Source organism: Parasteatoda tepidariorum, chromosome 9 (assembly GCF_043381705.1).
Source record: "Parasteatoda tepidariorum isolate YZ-2023 chromosome 9, CAS_Ptep_4.0, whole genome shotgun sequence".
Classification (NCBI taxonomy): Eukaryota; Metazoa; Arthropoda; class Arachnida; order Araneae; family Theridiidae; genus Parasteatoda; species Parasteatoda tepidariorum.
In genome coordinates, this window is record NC_092212.1 from 26,672,048 (window position 1) to 26,696,938 (window position 24,891).

Sequence of the window (24,891 nt, forward strand, 5' to 3'; positions counted from 1 at the left end):
AAATATGCAATAAGTATTGGGCAAAGTAAAATATTAAGCTTATGGCTTTGTGCTCATATGAAGTAGATATTCTGTCTTGCAATTAAGGAATTGTAACTTTAACTGTACTTGTTAAAATTTTATTTGTTTATTTATTTCTGGCAGCCGTGTGGGTTTTCTTGGAACAGTTTTAAATAACTTTTCTTGTTGAAAAAAAATAAAAAAAAGATTAATTAATAAAGTACTAATTTCTTTGCTTATTTACATAAAATTTTCATTATGGGTGTCACAGGTGATGCGGCTGCTAATGAAACTGAGTAAGTTAAATTGGACTCCTCAAGCAAATTTTCATTTGAATTTTTCTAATGATTATTTTAATCCATTATGTTAGTAATTACTTAAACTCTCTGCAAAATTTACTCAATCCTTATGCAATATAAAGTATTATTTATTGGTTGTAATTTGTTTGCTGCTCTTTGATGTCTTGTTTTATCTCTTTTACATCTTGAGAATTCTCACGGTTTGTTGCCGCAGTTTCACAACAGTGTCATCACTATTTCCCCCTCTCTTTTTGAAAAATTGAATCTGATGAAATTTTGCCGCAACACTTTCTTCCCTCTTTCTTTACAATGTCATAATTTTTTTCTCGTTTATTTAAAATCGGAAATACTTTTCGTTGTAGGAAAAATTAATTTTATTGCTGTATGATTTGATTGAAATTTTGGTTAAGCCCTTGTTCTTGAAGAAATTTTTTTTTTTATTTTTAAGAAAGGAACTACGACACATGTAAGAATTTTAAAACTGATTAAAATCTTTACCTTATATAAAATATTTTATATGTGTAATATATCAAATTTTATTTTAAGTTTGTTATGCATTTTAATCCCCATAAATGGGAAATATTATCATATAGCAAATGGTTTTTAAAGGTGTAAACGATTGGGTTATCTTCTAGAAACTTATAGTTTATTAAGTTTTTTACTATTTTATTTATATTTTTGTATTATACTCATATGGTATGGGAGAGGAAGATTTATTAAACTTTTATTATTTGTCTGTTAAATTTCGCTTCATTCAATTAAAAGTCTATTCACCAAGCCAACTATCAAAGGAATACTCAAATGTGCGAGGCTTTTCATTGATAGACTATTTTGCCTTTTGTGGTTACATATTTTTCTGAGATAATAGGGATAATAGTTTTACAAAAATTTTATTTTTTTAAAAATTTAAGAAACTGTATTTTGATCTGTAAAGAAAAATCATTAAGTTTTGGCAATTTGAAGGAGCTAGCCATCCCTCAGCAAGCCTCTATTTTTTTTTTTTTTTTCTGAAATTGCAAGTTTAAAATCCATGTGGCGTCTTGACAATTCTAGTAGGTGCAACAGATCACAATATGAAAATATCTCAAAAAAAGGTGACTGTAATAATTATTTTATAATTAAAAGTAATAAATATTTCATTAATGGCTCTAGTAAAATTTTTTTGTGTTGCTGAAATTTTATATTTATTCAGACTTATTTTAATTTTATGAAGACTGTATAAATGATTTTCAGTTTTACATTTACTAACAGCTTTGTTGGTTTTTCTCTTAAAAATGTAATTTTTTTCTGCTAAAAAAGTTATATGTAAAAAATAATTTTTCTCTCTTTGTATTTTTAAACAGATTTAAATCTTACAGAAGCTAATTGTATAATTTATAAACTGGTGCACACTTTGTGTTAATTAGACCTGCTTGCATTAATTTGTGTTTTCAAGTAAAGATATTCATATCTGAAATCGAATTATATTAACACAGATGTTTGTTTAATATTAATATAATTTTTATTTTCTAATATTTTTGTATGCTTCAAAAAGTTTCTATGCAATTTTGCATTTCTAATATTTTACTTACTAAGTTATATAATGCCAAAAAATTTAGATCTCTGCCAACTTTTTTTTCTTCTTTTTTTTAAACTATTTTATTTATTTATTTATTTTAAATACTGAAAAATACTTTTTAGTACTCTAAATACATGTTCCCCCCGTGGCTGTTATCAATTTTTATAAATTTTTTCATTTAAAAAAACATTTAATATTTAATAATTGGTTATAGGGCCAAAACAACACTGTCTAAGAAAGCTTTAAAGAAATTGGCTAAAGATGAAGAGAAAGCCTCGAAAAAGAAAGCAAGGCAAGCTGATACTGTAAGAATTTCTTTAGTATATTTTAAATATGTTTAACCAATAAAATATTATTTACTCAGAATACTTATTAAGGTAAATTTACTGACCTTTTGTTGTATGTATTTAAATATCAATTTATGCAATTCTTATGTGAAATTTGAAGAAGAAAAAAAATTGGTCATAAATGAATACTTTTTTTTTATAAAGCTTGTTTGTAACCGTAAACTTAAAATTATACCTTGAATCAGGGTTGGCAAGATTTTGCCGCAAGTGGAAAAAACCATGGTAAATACCGGTAAAAACCGTCCTGGCAAAGACAGGTTTTTGCCAAGCAAATTGACAAAAAGTGGCAAAAACCTATATTTTCCAAGATGAGAGGACAAAAACACATTTTTGGTACAAAATTATTCCTAAGATTAAAATATATACTATAAATATAAATAATTACAAAAAAATTAACAAAATTATTATTCCATAATTAAATCATAATGTAATAATATATCATTTTAGTAGTTTAAAACATTATTGATTGGAAAATTTGCGATTATTCTCTTTTTTCCAGTGAAATGAACTTATTTTAAATTAATATAACTATAATTTAAAGCATAAAATATCTATCAAGATATGTAGTTAATTATTGTACAAATAATAATTTTTTCTAATATAGTAATAATAATATTTATTTATTTGTAAAAAAACATTTTTTTAAGGATTCTAAAATGAAAAGAGGTCAAAAACTTTCAATGTTTTAAAAATTATTGCTTTTATATTAATTATTAATATGTAAAAAAAAAAAATTTTCATGTAATGTATCAAAATTATTATTCCTTATGATTGATTTAAATTTGTTTCAAGTATTTTATAATAATATTTAATCAGCAATTTAGATAATTTGGTTTTTGCCGGTTTTTACCAGGTTTTTGCCACTGTCCTGGCAAAAGCCCCTTTTTGCCGGCAAAAACTCCAACCCTGCCTTGAATTATAATCACAAATATACTGGTTAAAACTTTTTCTTCATGTGTAAATTTAAGTTGTGTCATCTTATTTTTTATTTAATTACTAGGGGTAAGCTCCCTGTTCACTGACGCTCACCAACCACGATGATTGCTTTGCAATAATTGTTATTTCTTGACATAAAGCAGTTGAAATTATTCAACTAAAATTATATGTACCTAAAAAGAACACTTGTGTCATCACTTCCCACTACCAAATATTTTCCTTATGATACTATTTTAAGATCTATTTGTGGGTATTAATCATTTTTTGAAGTAACATTTATAATTATAAGCATATTGTTGTAACAAATTTGATAAGTTCACAACTGTAATTTAATATTTTTGCCTACTAAACAGATGGATATATTTTAAATACAATTTTTGCATTCATCACTTGGTTTATGAAGCTAAGAGTTCTAAATCATTTAATGAAGCTCCTTAACCATAATTCATAAAAGCATATTAATGTAATTTGCACCAAAAAATAATAATCTTAAAATGGTTAAGAAGATCAGGCACTGATTTAAATAACTTCATCTAAAAATGTAACGTTGAATTATGTTACATTTTATGCTGATGACAGCCAAACTAATATGAAAATTAATGTTGGAAAACTGGAAAATACCATGTGATTTTCCGGCCAATAAAAATGCACTAACAACAATGGAAAATTGCGACACCATCATTAGATTTTTATATCAGGGGTCTGTCTAGGTTTTTCTGAGAGGTACCTATTTTGTGAAAATTTAGACATAATTTGTGAAAAATGTAAAATTATATTTAAAAATCCAGCACAAAAATATGGCAAGGATATGGATTTATCATTTCTTGAGAAAATAAAAAAATAAAATTCACAAAAATAAAATTTTAAGAAAAAGTATTTTGTGAAACTACCGTTTTTCCTAAAATTAAATTTGTGAAACTACCGTTTTTCCTAAAGTGGAATTTGTGAAGGTACCACTAAACGGTAGTAAATTCGGTCTGGACAGACCCCTGTATATATAGTTAGAAAAGTAGCAATGTTGCAAAATTTGCTCAAAAAATAAAAATTCCCATTGTTAACACTGATTGCAGAATTTTAATCTATGAATGTGGTAAAAAAAAAAAAAAAATCCTAGAAGAGTATCTAAAAATCTCTAATGTTAGTTATCCAGGAAAATGTTAACTATTCCTTTAATGAAAGTTTTTAAAAGTTTAAATATTTGCGTTATTTAACGTGCATCATAAACAGTTAGATTCAACAGAAGCTGCAGTTTAATAGTTTTCGGCATAAGGCATTTAACCTTTGAAGATATGTAAGTTGCCTTTATTTTTTTAAATCTAAAAAATTTGTTTATACATAGTTATAGCCATGAAAAGTGTTTAATTACTTTTGTGTTAATCTTTTTGCATTGTTTATGTATGGGATGTTATAAGAGTCATATATATGTTTGTACTTGTCTTGCTATTTACATAAGTTTTAACATTCCATTTGGGATGTCTTCATAATATGAAAAAAAATGTTAAGTTGTAGCTTAAGTCTTTATAAATATTATTGATAAGTTTTTACTTCATTCGTGATTTTCTGTTGCAATATGGATTTCAATTTGATTTTATATGTTTTTAGGAATCAAAACAAGAGGAAGAAAATGATTATTCTAAAGATTTGTATGGTAAACTGCCCATGATCCAGTCTAAGGAAAAACTCCAGCGGAAACTCTTTTCCATTAATTCATTAGATAAAGATTTTGGAGAGGAGCTGATATGGGTCAGAGGTCGTTTGCACACTAGCCGTGTTAAAGGTTTGTGTGCTTATTTTACATCTATAAAAAAATTCATCTATGATTTTTTTTCTTTCGATTTTTGATGTTATATGTTTTTATTTTATTGCAACTGAATTTTTTTTTAGATGACATTATGAATTTTTTTCTGAAGACCTATATTAGAAAAAGTGTTATTATAAAATGTGTAATACGAACCTCAGCATGTTAACTTTTATAATGAAAATATATCAATGTAAACTTTTTCTAAAAAAGTAATTGCCTATCTAAGCTAAGTAAGTTTAGTTTATCTTAGTTAAACCATTGTTACTTTTTGGCTGAAGATTATAAATTATTCATTATTTAAATCGAGGAATAGGTGTATTGATTTTTTCTTTTTTTCAGGAAAACAATGTTTTTTTGTTCTTCGCCAAACACAGCATACCATCCAGTGCCTTCTTTCTGTTTCGGAAAAAACTAGCAAACAGATGGTGAAATTTGTTGGAGGGTTAGTACCTAATTTGATAATCATATTACATTTAAAAATGATGCTATAACTTTCATGCGAAAACTTTAAAGAGCAGACAATGAATAAGACAAGGATGTTGTTAGCAGTAAAGGGTGAGAAGGGAGAAATATTTAAAAGGGGAAAATGTTATATGAAAAAGATGATTTTTAAAACAATGTAATTTACTCAACAGGGATTTTATTCAAATTTTTAAATTGACAGAGCTGATTGTGCTCCGGAAAAATTCCGGATTTTTCGTTAACAGTGACCCGGAAGTTTCTGGAAATCAAAGGTCCAGACGTTTCAAAAAATCATTGATCACAGAAGTTTCTGGAAATAAAATTTTCAAAGGTGGAACTTAAAAGCACAGTTTATTTTATTTGTTTGTAAGGGAGAACCAGATACTTTATAAGCTTATATTCATGATTAATTTTAATTTTTTATCAGTAAATAGTTATTATAATCATAAACTTAAGAAAGAAAGACATATTTGTAAACTTTAATTACTTCCCCAGATCATCATAGGTATGTGTAAATGGTATAGATATGAGTAAAATTTTAAATGTATTTTAAGTAAACTAAGAAATATTGAGAAAAAAGAAAAAAAACTTGTTTAAATTTCTTTCTAATTTTTCAATTTTAAACTGTTTTTTTTTTTTTTTTTTTTTTCCCTTCTNTGTTTTTTGTTTTTTTTCAACTCAAGAAATTTTCCGGAATTTTGACTTGGGCTCACAATCACCCCTGAATTGAATAAAATCCCCTCAGTTTAGAAAAGACCCCAATTTTGTTGTTTGAAAAAGTAATAAAAAAAGCTTATCCCATTTCTGCCCCACAAAATATTTTAGCAATTTAAATTAAGAAAGTATATCTGTACTATACTTCTGTTCGTTCTTAAGTGAATGTTTGAAAGAAAAAAAAAGGTAATGTGGTCAACAAAAAAAGAAGGAAAGTTGAAATATTTACTTTCTAGTTTAAAAAAAAAATATAACCCCTGATAGAAAATAAAGATAAGAGGGAAAAAGCATTAGTGATAAACTACACTATAAATTTTAAACAAATTATTTATGGCCTATGTTTATGTATCAAAAATAAAGCAAATATTTGCATGCTTATAGTTTTTAAAATTTTTTATAGTTTTTTAAAAATTGGGAAAATGCAATTCATAACTACTCGGTGATTAAAAAGTACGAGAGAGACAATTTTGAAGAGTATCCTCATTCCCAGAAGCAGAATATTTTCAAATGTTCTGCAACAGGACTTATTAATATATACAAATGTTCTGCAAGGATTTCACAGCGAAAAAAAGTTAGCTTTACATTAAAATACCGTATTTTTCGGCGAAAGCGCCGCTTCGTCAGAAGCGCCGCACCTCGATAAAAATGAATTTTTTTAAAAAAAAGTTATAGTAAGCGCCGCAATGGCGCTGAACCGCGTATATCAGCATCCTTTCAGAAGAGACCTTTAAATTACCATTTAGAATATCTGTATAATAAAAAATTACATTTTTTTATGCATTTCACAAAATAAAGTTTTAATTTCTAAATTATAATAAAAAATTTCTTTTTCAGCAAAAAAAAAGCAACAAAAAAAGTTTTCTCTTTCAGCAAAAAAAAAGAAAAGAAAACAACAAAACTATATAAAATAAAGTTGTTCTTACTAGTTGGCACCGCGCCAAAAAACAGAAGAACAGCAAAAAAATATTTATATGTTCAGTAGCTGAATTAAGGCTGAACTGATTACAGGAATCCGTAAAACAATGCAATAAGAAAAATAAAATAAAAATTTATTAAAAGAAAGATTTTAAAATAAAAAGATTTTAAAATTTATTACCGTTAACAATTTGAGGAAAAACTAATACATAATAACGAAACAGCTAATAATAACGAAATAACTAATAATAACAAGAATAAGAAATAACTAAACAGGCCCCAAAAAAATTCTGAAGAAATTAGCGAACGGGAAATAAGTTTCACTTTCACAATCTTTGAGGGTGGAATTTTAGTGGGTAGAATGCCCTCTCCTTCAATGGAAATAACCCAATGTGACTCAATATTTAAAAGGGGTTGGGGAAAAGAACAGGGTATGGGACCCCTAATCCAGCATTCCAAAATTTGGCACTTAATCTGATCTAATCTTTTTTTTTAATTTTTTTTTTTAAGAAATTTATATTGATAAGACAAAAAAAATCAGCTATATTCTTTTTATTTGGAATTTTATTCTGTTGAAGTAACTTACTTTATTTTATCTTTTAAAAATAAAAAAGCTTGAAAAAAAAATTATAAATCTGTGTCAAAAGAAACATCTGTTTCTTAAGCAGTTTAAAATAAAGTGAGAAGTAAAAACACTTGCATTTCCAATGAACAAAATAAAGAAATGGAAGTTGGAAAAAACTGATCAATCAATCTTGACAGCTGTGCTTGTGCTTTACCCCCAAATTTCCCTCTTCTGTTTGACCATAAATTGGCCACACCCAGTTGACATTGAAACTACCACGTGGACAACAAAATGAATTCTATCCCTTTTGCGGTTTTTTATTCGATTCATAAATTTTTTTTTATTTTGCCGCTTTTTATTTTTTCTTGTTAATTGTTGCTTGCGTTTTTTTTTTTTTATCGTTATTAGTTTTTAGCTTGTTTTTTGTTGTTATTCATTGTTAGTTTCTTAGCATTAATTGTTAAAAAAAAAATTTTTTTTTTGTAGTTCCCTGTTAGCTTTTTTTTTTCTTCTTGCGAGGTAAGCGTCTTTTGTTAAAACAAAATGTTATCTAAAAGAAAAAACGAGAACTATGATCTCGCTCCAAAGAAGAAACGATTATTTCTTCTTCATAGGATTCTGATTATTTCTTCTTGATTATATTATATAGATTATTATTTTGATTAGTAAAATTTCTCTTAAGATGGGCCAGTTTTAAATTCACCCCATCATAATCTACGATCGAAACTTGACTAAATTTATTGGTTTTTCTGAAATTAACAGTGGAATTGAATTATAGTAAAATTTGGGGGCCATATTGGAATTTCCGAAAGAGATCCGAAGTTCGGCATTTCGTCAGTCCCGTGAGTGTCGGATTTAGGGTCCTATACTTCCTTTTCTGTTCGCTCAAATTACAATTGCCAAGGCGCTAAATAGATTTCTAGCTTGCGATTTTTCCTTAAGCTGGGGGTGGATACAAGATGCATACCTTTTAAATTTTCTCCTTATGCGATGTTTTTTTAAAATTATTATTTCGTTTATTTATTTTCTTACAGGCTGCTGCCAAAAAGTTTGCTAAGAATTGGCGATGTTCTGCAGCAGATCGCGATATGGGCGAATATTTCGTCGACTTCGTTATTAATTTTTTTAAATAGTCTTTCTCTCAGAAAATTATTCCATCTTAAATAACTTTCCTTGACAAATTTTTTTGCTACTAAAAAATATTTCGTCGGAAGCGCCGCATGTAGGAAAAAAACAACTTTTTTTTCGATAGCGCCGCGGCTCTTCCGCCGAAAAATACATATTTTCATTTATTAAAATACAGGATCATACACAGATACTGTACATTATTTTTAAACCAAGGCAAACATTCTTGATTTGTTACTTTTTCAATCACTTTTGAGGTGAAAAATTTTGTTAATGACGATGAATTATTAATAAATTATTATCGCAGGAATATGCTGTCACTTATTCAAGATACAAATTGTTCTGCAGGACCTCGTTTGTTCTGCGACGTACGTCGCAGTTTTAGGCACTTTCTGCTTCTGGGTCCTCATTCTTCCTTGTTCCGGTTTCCTTCAATAGAAGAAAACTATACATAAAAAACAAATTTATTTATTTTCACAAATAAATTTGCTATTGTTGTTTGATGTATCTGGCGACTGACATAACATCATTCAATCAGGTTCACAAAACATCTAAGAGCTCCCACGTGACGATACCATGATTGCAAGTCTGTATCAATAACAAAGTTACATTTCCTTGTATCTACTGACTTGCAATGCCTTGTCATCAACATCACTCGTGTGCCAAGTTAATACCTAAATCAAAATTTTAAGATGTGCTCAATTGAAAATAATCTTCTTACTCAACTTAAATCTCTTCTCTGAAATCTCCTTTGTGTGGCTAAAGAAACAAAAGTCTTGACACAGTATGCATAAAAAACGTGACATGCATAGAAGAATAAAAATCTTTACTACCCTTAAAGATTTAAAAAGAGCAGACACTTAATGAATAAAGACAGAAAGGCAAAGAGAAAAAAAAGACACACAGAATATTTTTTTTTAAAAAAGTAAAAAAGATAGTGTGAACTAACTATTCATAAATTTATATGAAAATCAACTCAGTTGATTTGCTTAATCAACTGATTTTCGCAATCATATTCATTGAAAAATAAACATTAGCTTAAATTGTATACCGACAAAATAGAAATTTTTTTCCAAATTAATGTCAACAATATAAATTTGTACAAAATTTTATTTTATTATTCTGCTATCATTTCTACCACATTGTATCTTTAAATAATTTTTAATTTTTTTATAGTGTAACAAAAGAATCAATAATTGATGTTGAAGGTTACATCAAAGCATCTCCTATAAAAATTGAGAGTTGTTCTCAACAGAATGTTGAAATGCATGTTTCAAAAGTAAGAGGAAACAAAATTTATCTAATTTATAAGATTTCTACTACTTGTGTTTTATTGACTTTTAACTATAGATTTTGACTTCTGTTGGGCTTTTTTTTTTTCCCTTAAAAAAAGAAAAATAGTAAGTAAGAAACAGAGATAATTGTGTGTAATATTGATATTTTTATTCTATTTTTTGAATATTGGCATTTGATATATATGGTATGAGTATTTTGATTATAAAAAGAGTAACACTTTTATATTAATGGTGTATAATATCTGATTTAATAATTCAACAAATTTGAAAATAAACTTAATGTATTTTTTGTTCAAAATTAATTCTCTTTTAATTTTTTTAAGTTAATTGTTCGTAAATTTATTTTTTATGCCTAAGATGTTATTCTGTGTGATATTTTCACCTTTTTTTTAATGTTAAGTTTTTATTTTAAGAAATTTTTTTGTTAAATATTTTAAAACAAAGTGTATGAAAAGAAAATATTTTTTTGATAGTGGTGCTTGTCTAATTTTGCATAAAATATGCAAGGAAAGGAAACATTATAGTTAGAAATTTTTGTTCTGATATTCTTAAAAAAATATACAGTAGAGCGCCGATTATTCGAACCCTTATTATCCGACCTGTGTCTGAATTCTTCTTCTTTTTTTTTAAGTTTAGAATACTTTTTAACCTATTGACAATTTTTCTAAATTGAGAAGAATAAATAATACACCCTACATCTGAAGACCATATTTAATTTACAACCTTTTTAGCAGTTTTCTTTTAGTTGCCATACATGCATGTACAATTGTGATACAGTTAAACCTACATACCCCTTTAGCCCTTTACAATAGAAAATTGTCTTCCAAGAATGCAAGCTTCATTTTGATAGTCTACAATGGTTGGAATGCAGAAGGAGTTTATGAACTGATAAGTTCTGAAGTTCTATAATTGGGGAATGGGTAGTTGTAACTTATGGTTAATAATTGGTGATTACAGTGCTTGGAATCTTAAATCTTGGAATAAAATTCTTAACAGAAAAACAAACGAAACTGAAGTTTCTGAAGCAGTAGATCTTTCGGATGAAAATGATGAAATTTTGAATGAAAATCGGAACTCTACAGAAGAAGTGAAAGAAAGTGGTGATCAAGTCCAAGATAATGGATCTTCTCATATAGAAGCATGCAATCCATTAGATTTTGCAATGAATTGTCTACAACGTCAAAATGATGTTGATCCAGTTCAGTTGATTTATTTAAAAAGAATAAGGGATAAATGGCTGCTAATAAAATGCGTCTTCTTTGAAACGAGATCTTTGCTGGATTTCTTTTGCAATGGAAAATAATAAAAAATGTTTTAAAATCAGTAATTGACAAAAAAATTATAAAAAACTGAAATATGATAAAAATAATTCAAAATGAAAAAAAAAATTTTAAAAAAAATTTCATTAAAAATATTTAAAAATTTTAAAAGGAAAAAAGTTTAGACACGCCAGAGCTATTTTAGATAGTACTGCCAGTCCTAAGCCTACAAAAGGTGCAAAGGGAAGTTAATGCATAAATAATTATCATTTACATTAGATTTTAAACAACTTTCCCATTATCCGAACCATGTTCGGTCTCGAGCAGTTCGGATAATCGGCGCTCTACTGTGTGTATATATATATTTAAGTTAGTATTTATTATATTGACGCCCGGTGGCTGAGTGGTAGCTCTTCGCACTCCCATACCACAGGTCTTGGGTTTGATCCTCGGGCCGGGCAAGATTGACTCAGCCTTTCATCCCTTCAGTAGGTTAATAAATGAGTACCAAGCAGGCTAGGGAACTAAACACTGGGAGTTCTGCGTTTGGCTGACCACCTGACCGGAACATCTGCACCCCAGAGCCCAAGGTCAAGAAAACTGATATGGGCACAAGTTGGCCTTGGCCTTCTATGGGCTGTCGCGCCACTGAGTTTATTTATTATATTACATGTAAATAATATAAGGTATATTTACCATGATAATTTCAAACGAAACACATAAATAGTATATTTCTTATATTCTACAATATTTTTTTAAAATTTTAAAAAAAAAAAAATTGTAAATTAATTGTGACTTTGTGTTAAATAGCTATAACTTCTTGCATTTAGGAAGAAAAAAAATCAATGTTTTTTTAAGTTTACAAATAAATATTGAAAATTGGAACTACACTGCACTTTTATACGAATATTAGAAATATTTTTTTTTAAACTACTAATATTACATTTGACCTAATTTCAGTTACTGTGTCCTTTTATAACAACAACAGTTATAATGTATTTTAAGCAGAACATGTTTAGTGAGATTTTTTTTAAAAATTTATTTAGAATACATGTGTTTTGTTCTTGTATGTATGATATCTGTTTTGCCATACTGACAAAAAAACATTGTCTTTTTTATTTCTGTATTCAAATTTTTCCTTACTCCTCATTACAGGTATTTGTTGTTAGTGCTTCCGAAGCTAGATTACCACTGCAAATTGAAGATGCATCTCGACCTGAAATTGAAAATGTACAATATTCTCTGTAATTTCTTTTTGTTGAGAAATATTTTATCTTTGATAATTTTTGGGCAGTATTAATCATGATGTTTTCTAATATCATTATATTAAGGTTTAAATATAAATATTACTTTAAAAGATTATTTTATGAATTAAATATTTAATTTAAATTATAAAGGAAAGGATAAAATTCTTGATCTTATTTTTATAAATTTTTCAAATGAGGTTTTTGGGAATTTAGTTTTATTTATTTATTTATATATTTTTAATTAAGATTGAATAAGATAGGATATAAAAAGTATTAATTAATGAAAAATGTCAATTTGAATTTTTTTCTTTTCAACAAACTTGGGATGTGTTAGCTTTTTACATAAAAAATTTCAGTCTAAGATTTTTTTTAAAGTTTTCTTTGCTTTGAATTTAAAAAAAAAAATTGTTTTGGAGTTACAAAAAATACCCCATGTAGTTCAAATTTGGGGTACAGATTATTCCACATAATTTATTAATAATTTGCTTTAGAATTTTCTTTTTGACAGTTTAGTGTAAGATGAGGAGATCTATTAAAATTAGAATATAAATTATCAATTTTCCATAGTTACATAATAAATTCATTCTAGATATTAAAACTAGAGATAAATTTTGAAAATATGTGAATATTACAACTGTGCATATTAGAATTTCTTTGTTTAAGAATGTTGCTGTGATTATAGGATCCTGATGGTTTAAACATTCATGTTAATCAAGATACCAGATTAGATAATAGAGTTTTAGATTTAAGAACTGCTGCCAACAATGCAATTTACACTGTTGAGGGTGGAATATGTGAATTATTTAGGTCATTCTTACATGGAAAAGGATTCAAAGAAATTCATACTCCAAAAATAATATCGGGTAAAAATTTTCTATATTTGTATTTTTTTTTTAAATGTTTTAACTTTTTATCTAATTTATGCATCTGTTTACAAATTCTGGAATAATGCTTGCGGCATTTGTATATTGGCCTTTGTTAAATCAAAATTTACTTCAAAGAAGACACTTCATTGTTAAATGAATTTGTTAGAGATTGCCTCCAATAGCAATCATAAAGTGCACCAACTAGCAATAATTAAATAAACTCAATTTGAAATACATGAATAATATTCAAGAGCACACATTCTACAAACCATTTAAGTGAGAAAACAAGTCATGAGATTTTTGTGCAGATTGTGAAGTTTTTCCAATTAACTTTTGGTTGGAAAGCAAGCAGTTGCCTATTAATCATTCAAGGATCTCATTTGGTTCATGTGTCTTAGGTTGTGCATATCTGTCTGAATTCTACTATCATGTTTTTAATCTAATACCCTAAAATCATAAAGAAGATGCAAATTGGTTTGATATCATTAGAAAAGTAGCCCAAGCGAAATTTGTAAATTTTGTTATTGTAAATTTATTATGATTTTACATATTTGAATATCACAATAAATAGAAATTGGAGTGCTCACTCATTTTCATTTATATTCTCGGGAAGAAAATAATTTTTTCTTTTTATGAAATTTTTTTTTTATTGTTATTTTATTTACAGAACTTCCAACTTTAACCCATCATAACATATGATTAATTTTACATTTCCAAAAGCATGAATTTGACAATAACCATTTTCAAGTTAAGAAGCTAGAGAAGTTTAAAAATTTCTCAACAGAAAGTACTTACTCCAATTGAATTACTAATATTTTATTGATTCTTCCTTACTAATATATTATTAATAGTGATAGTAATATAGATATTTTAATATTAATTTTAATTTTTTATTAATAGTACAGTGAAACCTCCAGGATCCAGACCATCTCTCTGTAGCGACCTCCTCTATTTATGATCACTTTTGTGAGGCACAGAATTTTGTTTATAGACTTTACGTTGAAGAAAACCTTTAGGAGAGACCTACAAAACCTGTTCCAGCGTCCGGGCAAACCTTTGCACCAAATGCGGAATAGCTCAAATAAGAAAACATAAATAAATATCAAAACAAAAAATATTAGCAAAACAAATAAGTAGATTCAAATTATTTGTGAGTTGCTCTTATTTAGAGAGCTCTTTTTGACGATCTTTAAAAGAGATAAAAAAATCTTGTGTTGCTGTCAGAGTGCAACGAACAAACCTGTATTCATTCTTTAAAGCAAACTAATTTTTATGATATAAAAATTAATTGTAGGCTTAAGCAAAAGCATAATTGTTTATTTATTTAAAATATTTCTATCATTCATAATTGGTAAATTTGTTTTTACACATAATTTTATCAGTAGGGTTAGTTTTTATTGACGCTAACTTTTATTAACTGGGCCGCGTATTATTAATCCAGTTATCATGATGACAAGACATAAGTGACTTTTCCACACCAAGAAATTTATAGTGAGTAAATTTAATATTACTTGCAACAAATCATGTACTTTGGATAAAATTTTGAAATCAATGAAAGTAACCCCTAAAAATAACCAACCTCCATTAACAAGCATTTTACTGTGAAACAAAAAATGGTCACTCCTAAGAGGTTTCACTGTATTAGTAATATAGATATCTTTCACTAATTTTATTTTTCTGCTCTCTGGACATTAACAGAAAAATAAAATTAGTGAAAAATATGCATGACAGTTTTAATAAAAAAAATACTTATTGAGCTTATGTAAAACTTAATTACCTTATTAAAAATTTTTTTTGTAACTTTGGCCAAAAGTGGGTTAAAATTCAATTTTTTAGATGACTTCAATGTTGAGCCTTAAGATATAAATAACCACTACATTTAAATATAAGAAAACTGTTAAATTCAGAGTATAATATAGATTATAAAGAGTTTAGTTGTAATTTTATTTGGTAATGCCATAAAATACTCTTATTATGGTATTTGTGAACATGATAAAAATTTTCATCATACTTTGAAGCAGTAATATTATCTTTTTTTGTAATTTTTAGCTGCATCTGAAGGTGGGGCTAATGTGTTTGAAGTGAAGTATTGTGAAGGCTTAGCATATTTAGCTCAATCTCCCCAGCTTTATAAACAGATGGCCATAACTGCTGATTTTGACAGAGTGTATACAATCGGATCAGGTATTCTTTTCCTCTAGTGCTAACACATTTTGAATATAAATTTAATGTACAAAATAATTTTGAGTTGAAACAGAATTTGTTGTAGCTTTGATTATATACAATCAGTATTCCCAGAAAAATTAATTTACTTTTCAGTTTTTAAAAGTTGTGGTGCTGGTAAAATAAGCAATAAAATTTGTTAAATTAACCCTTTCGTATCAGGTTGCTGTAAATAGTAAACATTTCCCTTCTTGTCTTGAAAATTGTGGCATTTTATTATTGCACAATAAAGATTCTTGCTGATCAAATTAGATGAATATATATTTCTGTGAGAATTGGCAAATTTTGACAAATATAAATGAGGTGTCCTTGTTCTTTAACTTGTTATTTCAAATATATATATATTTATTAAATATTGAGATTTTTTTTTTCTTTTAAAGACACACGTTTATGATTTCTAATAATTAAGATTTCAATTCTAATAATAAATTGGTATTTAAAACTTATATGGGTTGTGTGCTGTTGTTAATGCTACATACTTAATATATTAAAGATCTAATAACTATATAAGTTTAAGTATATGTTGTTATTAGAGTAATATTTCTGTTTTAGTACTTTTATTTGTGTGTGATTTAAAAATAATAGCATAATCGGTGGTTTTCTGAAATTAGTACTTAATTTTATAAATTTGATCTGTTTTATATTCTGTTTGTCATTCTTCTTAATAAAATTTCAGAGTGGACTGATCGTAAGACGTGATCCCTAAATAATATCCAAGGTTAAGCTTCACTGGCAGCAGTCAGTTATCAGGTAGATGACCACTTTGATCAGCCTGTGAAGGGGCCGAGAGTACACCATATCGGTTCTCGTTAAACTTTTCTACTGTAAAATACTTGACTTAGTGTGTTGGCCTTCAAGATACCAAAGTTGGGGGGATCCTTTACCTCTGCAGAGGTTTGAAATTGAGGTGGCATGTCTTTGAATCATTCTCAGGGATGTTTACCAGACTGTCTCAAATAGCCCATTGTGCAACTTTAGTGTGACGTTAATTGAATACTACTGCTATTCTTAATAAATAAGCTGACATGACCTAATCTATTGAATTTTAGCAAATATTTATGCTAGGATAGCTATTTTTTTTTTGATGAAATTATTTCCCTTAAAAATGAAATAATTTAAGAAAAATAGTTTTTTTTAATTATCAGATTTAAAAAATATATTTATCTGCTTTAGTTTTCCGAGCTGAGAATTCAAACACCCATCGACATCTGTGTGAGTTTATTGGACTGGATTTGGAAATGGCATTCAACTATCATTACCATGAAGTGGTTGATCTCATTGGAGAAATGTTTGTTGAAATATTCAAAGGACTACGAGACAGGTTAGATGATTTATTATTTAATAAATAAAACAGGGTGTGTCGCGTTTTTAAAAAGTGCTTAAAGGTGCTTAGTTTCGATTTTCATTTTTTTAAAAGCTCTTAAAGGTGCTTTTTTAAAAAGTGCTTAATTTTCCCTTTTCCAAATTGAGATTTTTCCTTTACCATGTTGATTTTCGCTACGAATTATGCAGAGAGACACAGTTCACATTTTTCTGTTCAACATTTTCACAATTAATTCAACCCCAATCTATTTCGGCGCATTGTCAGACCGTAGCTTATGAAAACGCCATTCGATTTGCATGATTTAAACATTTTGACGATTGTTAAAAACAATCCCAAAAGAATTTCTTTTGACATGACTGTTAAAACCAGATAAAAACATCAATTGTCAATAACTTTCTAACCCTGCCTAATTATGATATTCTTTTAAAGTGCTTAAAAATATTATTAGAGTGCATAAAAGGTGCTTATTTTTTGTTGAATAATTTGGCTACGCACTCTGTAAAGCATTAAAAAAAAATGCATCAAACAGGTTCATGTTAAGAAATCTTTCATAAGTTATTGGTAAAATATTTCTTAGAAAATTTTCTATACTATTCTGTCATCTAACATTTGTAACTGATATAACTTTTTTTAAACAATTTTTCTCTTCTTCAGATTTATCTTAATTCATGTGTTTTAATAATAATAACAGTTTTGAATAAAACAGCATGTTTATTTTTACTGTCTGTTTTGAAATGATGTTTTTTTTAAAGAATGGTTTTTTGTTTTTACAGATTTTCTAAAGAAATTGAAACTATTCATAAACAATTTCCTGCTGAACCTTTTAAGTTTCTGGAGCCAAGGTTTGTTTTTAATTTGTAATATTTATCATTGAATGTTATTTTTTATTTATTTATTTTTTTGTATAGCTAGCATGTTAAACCATGCCATATTTTTTTACAGCTTATAAATTTAAATCACTGGAGCATTTAACTCCTGAAATATTACTCTAGAAATAAGTTCGTGATAGAGTAAAAATTGAACACATTTTAATATATCAAATTTACGATTTTGAATATTTTGTAAACAGCATCTTGAATATAAACTATTTTTGTCTGTTTTTCAATTTCTTTTGCTCTAATGTATTAAAATGTTTTTGCCTTTTTTTTTAAAGTTATTTTTGAAATAATTGCAATTAATTTTAAATAATTATAGTTTAAGATTGGACTATTCCCAAGGATTAGCCCTGCTGAGAGAAGCTGGTGTTGAAATTGGTGATGAAGATGATCTTAGTACACCTGATGAAAAGTTACTTGGAAAAATTGTCAAGGCAAAGGTAAAAAAATAATGTTGATGGTTTGATTAGGTAAAGTGTATAGAAATTAGTGTGCAAAATGAAAATTTTGGACTACTATTCTTTTAAAATTTGTGTAGATTTATTTACTTTATCAAAGGCAATTTGATATTATATAAGAAAATATTAATATTTTTTTTTCTAATTTATTAAACAGACCTCTTTACCTGAATCCATAGATTTAAAAAAATTTAAATTTTCTTTGTTGAGTAATAGATAGTAACACAGTACTCTTGAGTATTTTTCATTGTGTTCCTTAAAAGTATGAAGTAAATTTTATATTTTGTGCTTTAGATGACAAAAAAAAAAAGAAAAAACTGCTGGAAAGAGGATTTTTTTTTAAATAAACACTCGCAAGATATAAGTTTTAAAAGAGGAATGAAATTGTATTTATTTTTATTAAGAAAAAGTGATTGGTAATTCCATGGTTTTGTCCCTCACTTAAAGCCTGAATTTCATTGATATATTTGACAAAAAAAAAAAACTATATATATATATTATTGACACACAAATTTATTTTGTGAACGCATATATATGTGGGTGTCAGCCTTCAGCCCTAAGGACTGAAATCAGTTTTTTTCTTTTAAAAATTAGTGGATTGAATTCTGTCTTTCTGTTTAAAACTATTTCCAATTTGTTTTTTTAATTGAATTTTCAAAAGAATCATATTTTCCATATTTTTTTATTTAAAAAATAGTACAAATATTTTCTGCTGAAATAAAACTATAAAATTACTTTTTAATGAAAACATTGTTACTTTTCTTAGTTGTCGCAAAATGAACAAGTGAGGATATCACACTGAAATAAACGAATGGGTTTGACTGAACTATATTTTCTGCTTGTACTTGTGAATCTGCTTGAGATATTATTTTTTCCTTTATTTTTTTTAAATGCTGGACCAAATTACATTATAATTATTTTTAAAAAGGGAAATTTATGGAGCTAGGACAAAGCACTAGTAATGAAGTGAAAAATACAGATATGACTGATTCATAGAAAAAGTTGCTCGTGTATTAATAAATGATCAGTGTTAAAAGATATACAAGGTCAGCTCTTATTTGTGTTTTGCTTGCTGAAAAAAATACATTAAGGAAATTATGAATTAAAAAAATAACAATCAAATCTAATATAATATGTAGGCTATTCTCATAAAAAGATATATTTAGCAGCCCATGAGCTATAAGCTTATGTTAATTTTAGTAAGCACTAGGCAGTTTTAATCGGCCCAAAGATAAGTGCAGTCTTGAAATTTATTAAAGTGTCACCCACGATGAAAATAATTTTATTCACATTCATAAAAAATAAAAACAAGTGAAAAATTTCGATTTCCAGTTGTCCCTCTATCATGGAATTACCCTGGAACAGAATAAACTTTAGCTATATAGTAAATATGCTGAAACAAAATTAAAATTGTTAAAAAACTCCCTAAAGAATAAATTTTCCTTTTAATTAGGGACGAAAAAGAATTATTTTTACTAAATTAATTACACTACTTATTCTAAATTAAAGTTTTTCGTATCATTAAAAAAAAAATAAGTTGAGAATATTTTTATAATAATTTTAAAGATGTGTTTTTTTTATTATATCTTAACATGTTATAATAAGTTAATACTAGAGGAATTTTGATATAATATATATATATATATATATAATATTATGACAAATATTATATTATAGATTATATTTTCTTTTGAAATCTAGTAGTTAGCCCAAGAGGGAAAAATTGTCAACCAGCCAAATATTTTTATAGTGGTATGAGAAAAGATTCTGTTGTGCATTTCCTTTTTATAAAAAAAAGCTTTATTTAAATCAGGCTTTTTCTCATCAAAGTGTTTTTATTAAATTTACAAAGCTAAATTTGAAAGTTTTAATGTATTGTTCAATATAGCTAGGTAGTTTTTAGTTTTATCAAATTAAAGCATTTCAACAAATACCTTTATTTTATAAACATATTCATTTATTTTATAGATAAGAAAAAGTAAACGAACTAAGAATAAATATGTAGTAGTGTTGTATGTAATGTTTAAGGATATAAAATCTTATACTATGGAAATTGCAATAAAAATTTCTCTATATTTTAACTTTAACTTTGTTAATTTCTCAAAGCCAATAAGATATTTATTTTTTATTTTAGTATGACACAGACTTTTATATTTTGGATAAATTTCCTCTTGCAATTCGTCCTTTCTACACTATGCCTGATGCAGTCAATCCTGTAAGTATATTTGTGCATTTTATATACAAATTAAAGTGTTAGTTTGAAACAGTTCTTTTAAAAAACATGTTTTTACGATATTGCTTTGTAAATGTTACGCCATTAAAGTTCAACATGAACACAAAGCTTTATTTTTTTTATCAAATGTAAGATAAATGTTGTGTTCAATTTTTCTTCTCAAGAGTTATAAAAACTAATTAACTGTACTAATATTACCCAAATCTCTTGCTTGTTCATCCTTTTAAAAGATGTTGATAAAAATATTTTTTGTGTTATATAGTTGCATACAGTTGCATGCTCATTTACAGGAATAGAAAGTATGTTCTTCGCACTTAGTTTTGTAACTTAGCCTGTTAAAAATTTGTGTTGCTAATGCAAATAAATTTGTAACAATATTCCGGCTCTTTAGAAAATAGTTTTTTTTTAAATATATTTTGCAAAATAAATATATTTTTAAACAAGTTTTTTCTCTCTAAAAATAATTAAAAATATATATTTATAAGGGGAAAAATAAATGAATAAATTTTGTATTTTTTAAAGAAATTTTTAAGTAAAACAAAAGTATGTTTTGCAGGAAAGACCTATTTTCCCCGAATACTGATTATAGTTATTAATTTTAAGGAATTTTATTTATTTATTTGCTTTTTGACAATTGAAAAGCTTTTAAATAATATTTGGTATGCTTATGATAGAAAATAGTAAACCTCTTAGTGAAACTTTCGACTCAAATCTTTCATCAGAAATAATGTTTAAAGAAGTTGAAAATAATTGTCATTTTAATTGTAAAAGTTTCTCAAAATATTTCGCATAATGAAGTGCTTCCACATATATTTTAAAATTTTTGTTTTAAACTATAACCTTTCTAAACATTTTTGTTTAATTTTCATTCTCGCTTTGTCTGTTACATATATATTCTAATGCTGATTTTCCTTATAATTTAATTTGGATGACAGCAACTTAACATTTTCCACTTATAAGCTTTTTTTAAAATTTATAATAGAAAATGATAAAGGATCTAATTTTTTTTTCAGAAACTATCTAATTCATATGATATGTTTATGAGAGGTGAAGAGATTATATCTGGTGCTCAACGTATTCATGACCCTGATTTTCTCTCAGAAAGAGCTGCTTCACTAGGAGTTGGTGAGTATGCAGTTTAAAACAATTATTAATGTATATGCAGAATTTTTCTGAAAAGTAATGTGTTTATTTTATTGTGAAATGAATTCGCATCCTAAGACATTTGAGCATGCTTGAACTGAGGGACACTGATAATTATTTTATAATGGTCCAAGTCGAATTTCAATGGCCTTAACCAAATGTCCACTGTTAAGGCCTGGTTTCTTAGGACAAGCGCCTTATATGGGCCTCAATGTTAAGTTGACATTACCCTGACGCCAACGAAATACTAGTTTGTTAGCCCAAGGCCTGGTTTCTTAGGACAAGCGCCTTATCTGGTGCTTCAGCGGGAAGTTGACGTGCCGCTGACCCCAACAAAATACTGTTTTATTAGCTCAGTGTGTGAGCAGTCACTCCAATGCAGACATTATCTCGCATTGTGCATGCGTTAATGACGTAAACAAATATTTATTTTGAATTTGTATTGATTTTGTTATTGTCAATTAGTGCTTTAGAGGACAAATAATGACTTTGTCCAAGAAAAAAACACATTATATCTGATTATAATGAAGAGGAAGAAGAAGCTATGTTTAATGTTAAAATCAAAATCTTGGCTGATTTCCATGTTCTGTTGGATGTTCTCTGCCATTGCTTCTGTCGTTAACATTACGTTGTAATCCAACTGCAGTTGATTCAGACGTCAGACATTGCTCAATCTGAGCGTTGATGATGTATGCTGTTTAACTCACAAATTGACCAATCAGGGGTTAGCGCTAGCTTCAAGCTGATGTTTTGTAACGCCGATGGATACATTGATGGATAGATAGATAAAATTGTCTAATGCTTATGTAAGCTATATTTTTGTCCAGTGTCCTAGATTCATAAAGCTATAGTTAAGCAGTGATCTAGACGAAGAAATGAAGTAAAATTTATGAAAACTAAAAGAGAACAGTGACTTCTTGCATTGTTTGAATTGACTGAGAATACACTTGTAATCACCCAAACCACCCTATTTGCAGCATTGTTTATTTATTCATTTATTGAAGCATTATTTAATATAAATGTTATTTTATTAAATGTGATAACAGAAAGAGTTAAGAGTTATGAATATAACTATTTCATATATGTAGTATTTTGAAGTATAAAAATATTTATATTCTCTTGATTTTTTACAATTTTGTTGATTAATCTTACTTAAATATTTTCCAGATTTAGAGAAAATTAAAAGCTATATTGATTCATTCCGATATGGAGCACCACCTCATGCGGGCGGAGGTATTGGTAAGTTTCAAATTCCTTTTAAATTATTAATTGTACATTAAAAACTTTTATGTTCTTTAAGTTATTATCTTGAAAATAAATATGAACATTTATATTTTTATTTCATATTTCGATTGATATAATTATTAGGGGTAGATATCTCTGAAGATTAGAACATGACGCAATTAATTTACTTTATAATCCGAATTTGTGATTTTAAGTAAACAAACTATTAATGTTAAATGCTTCAAGTGGTATACAAAACATGAAATGTCATTATTTTTGTATTTTTCTTGGAGAATTTTTATAATTTCTACTTTTGACATAAATGAGCACTTGCTGTATGCAAAAAGACGGTCCTTAGTCAATTTCCTTGAACTTTTTTGGATGATTTTGGAGTTTCCTAATTTTATTTATTTATTTATTTTCAAATTGTGATATTAAGTTAGAACATAAAAAGCCAATGTGTGATATAACTGATAGTCAGTTTTTAATAAGTAACTGCAAAAACAAATTATTTTCTACTTTACAAATTATTGTTATTTTCTACTGATAGTTTAAAATTATTTTTAAGTATTATAAACTATGCTTGAAATACAAATCACTACACATTGCATAAAAGTATATAAAGCATTCCATAAATAGCGCTTGTCATTACATATATATTTCTATTAGACTGCAGAATATTGAGTTTTTATGTAAATATTACTGCGTTTTTATCGTTCCCTATTATATTTTTTTTATTATCTTTTTTACAGTATTTCCTAAAATGTTTATCCTAGTAGTAGTATTTTCTCTAAAATTTGAACAACATCTTGATGAACTTATTTGTTTACAAATACCTATAAAAAAAAATAAAAAAAAGAATGAAAAAAATCTTAAATAGGTTTAGCAAAAAGAAGAAAAAAATCTTCACTCAAAGGTATGCCAGTATTATATCTTGTGTTGTAAATTGATTAGCATTGTTTTTGGATAAATTTTTTTTAGTATCTATTTGTTTAATGTGAATGCATTAATTTTAATCTTCTTTATAAATAAGCATTAAATGCCATATTTGAATAATTTTATAATAATTTTTATAACTAATGTGCAAAACATGTTTCTCAAATATTAGGTTTGGAACGTGTGTGTATGCTTTATCTGGGGCTAAATAATATTAGGAAGACATCTATGTTCCCAAGAGACCCAAAACGCCTCACACCTTAACTAAATAAATAGTGCAATTATTTAATGTTTTAAATAAATTTTATTGCCTTAAACTGATTTGTTTAATTATTTCAAATGTACACACAATTTCAACAGAAATAAATGTATTAATATTTCTTATGAGTTTTATAGGTTTATTGGTTTCTAATAATCATTTCTGTCTAATTTATACTACACTAGCAGGTAAACACAGCTTTTACTTATGATAAAAAACACAATAATGATGACAATTTTTAGAACAGTTTTAAACAAGAACAAATATTTTTAACACTACTGTTATAAGTAACAATTATCTGCATTCCAAGACTATTAAAAAAATCTTGGTATAAAAATAGTATAGTACTAAAGATTACTGTGAGAGTTTTAAAAAAATCTTTTGTCTTTTCTTTAAAGAATTTTTAGTCAATGATTGAAGACAGCCAATGTCTCAATTGGAATTAAACAAAATTACCTGAAAGAAATGGCTGATAGATCCTGGCCACAAATAGTTCAAAATTGTCAACGGAAATGTTTCCTGAAAAAATTATCTATAAAGAGATATTAATTATATTATTTTCAAGCGCGGAATTTAATTTTAGTACAATAAATTAAAATAATATTTTTATTTTTGAAATTATTAATCATAATTAAAGTGAGTTTTTAATTATTATGATTATATAAGGAAAATATGTATAAAGTAATGTATTTAGTTGTCATATTTTTTATTAAAAAAAATCCTATATTTTTCTAAATTCTAACTTTTATCTCTGAATTTTGTACTTGCATTTTGCAATGTTGTACAGACAATTGAGGTAATGTTTCATGCTTATTTTTTTCTCTCAT

General features: G+C 26.8%; 1 protein-coding gene across 2 annotated transcripts; it reads left to right on the top strand.

Moving 5' to 3' along the window:
- The first annotated feature begins 22 nt into the window (after positions 1-22).
- On the top strand, positions 23-24,122 carry LOC107452451 (aspartyl-tRNA synthetase). 2 transcript variants are annotated; one of them, XM_016068927.3, is made up of 15 exons: positions 23-296; positions 2,072-2,162; positions 4,743-4,917; positions 5,281-5,383; positions 9,899-10,001; positions 12,432-12,506; positions 13,206-13,386; positions 15,439-15,573; positions 16,786-16,933; positions 17,710-17,778; positions 18,131-18,251; positions 20,404-20,484; positions 21,516-21,627; positions 22,813-22,884; positions 23,978-24,122. In XM_016068927.3, the coding sequence occupies exons 1-15, from the start codon at positions 259-261 to the stop codon at positions 24,067-24,069; spliced, it is 1,596 nt and encodes a 531-aa protein (XP_015924413.2). In that variant the 5' UTR covers positions 23-258; the 3' UTR covers positions 24,070-24,122. The 2 variants fall into 2 exon arrangements, with proteins under 2 accessions (XP_015924413.2, XP_015924414.2); XM_016068928.4 differs by lacking the exon at positions 23-296 and adding an exon at positions 513-765.
- The last annotated feature ends 769 nt before the right edge of the window (positions 24,123-24,891 follow it).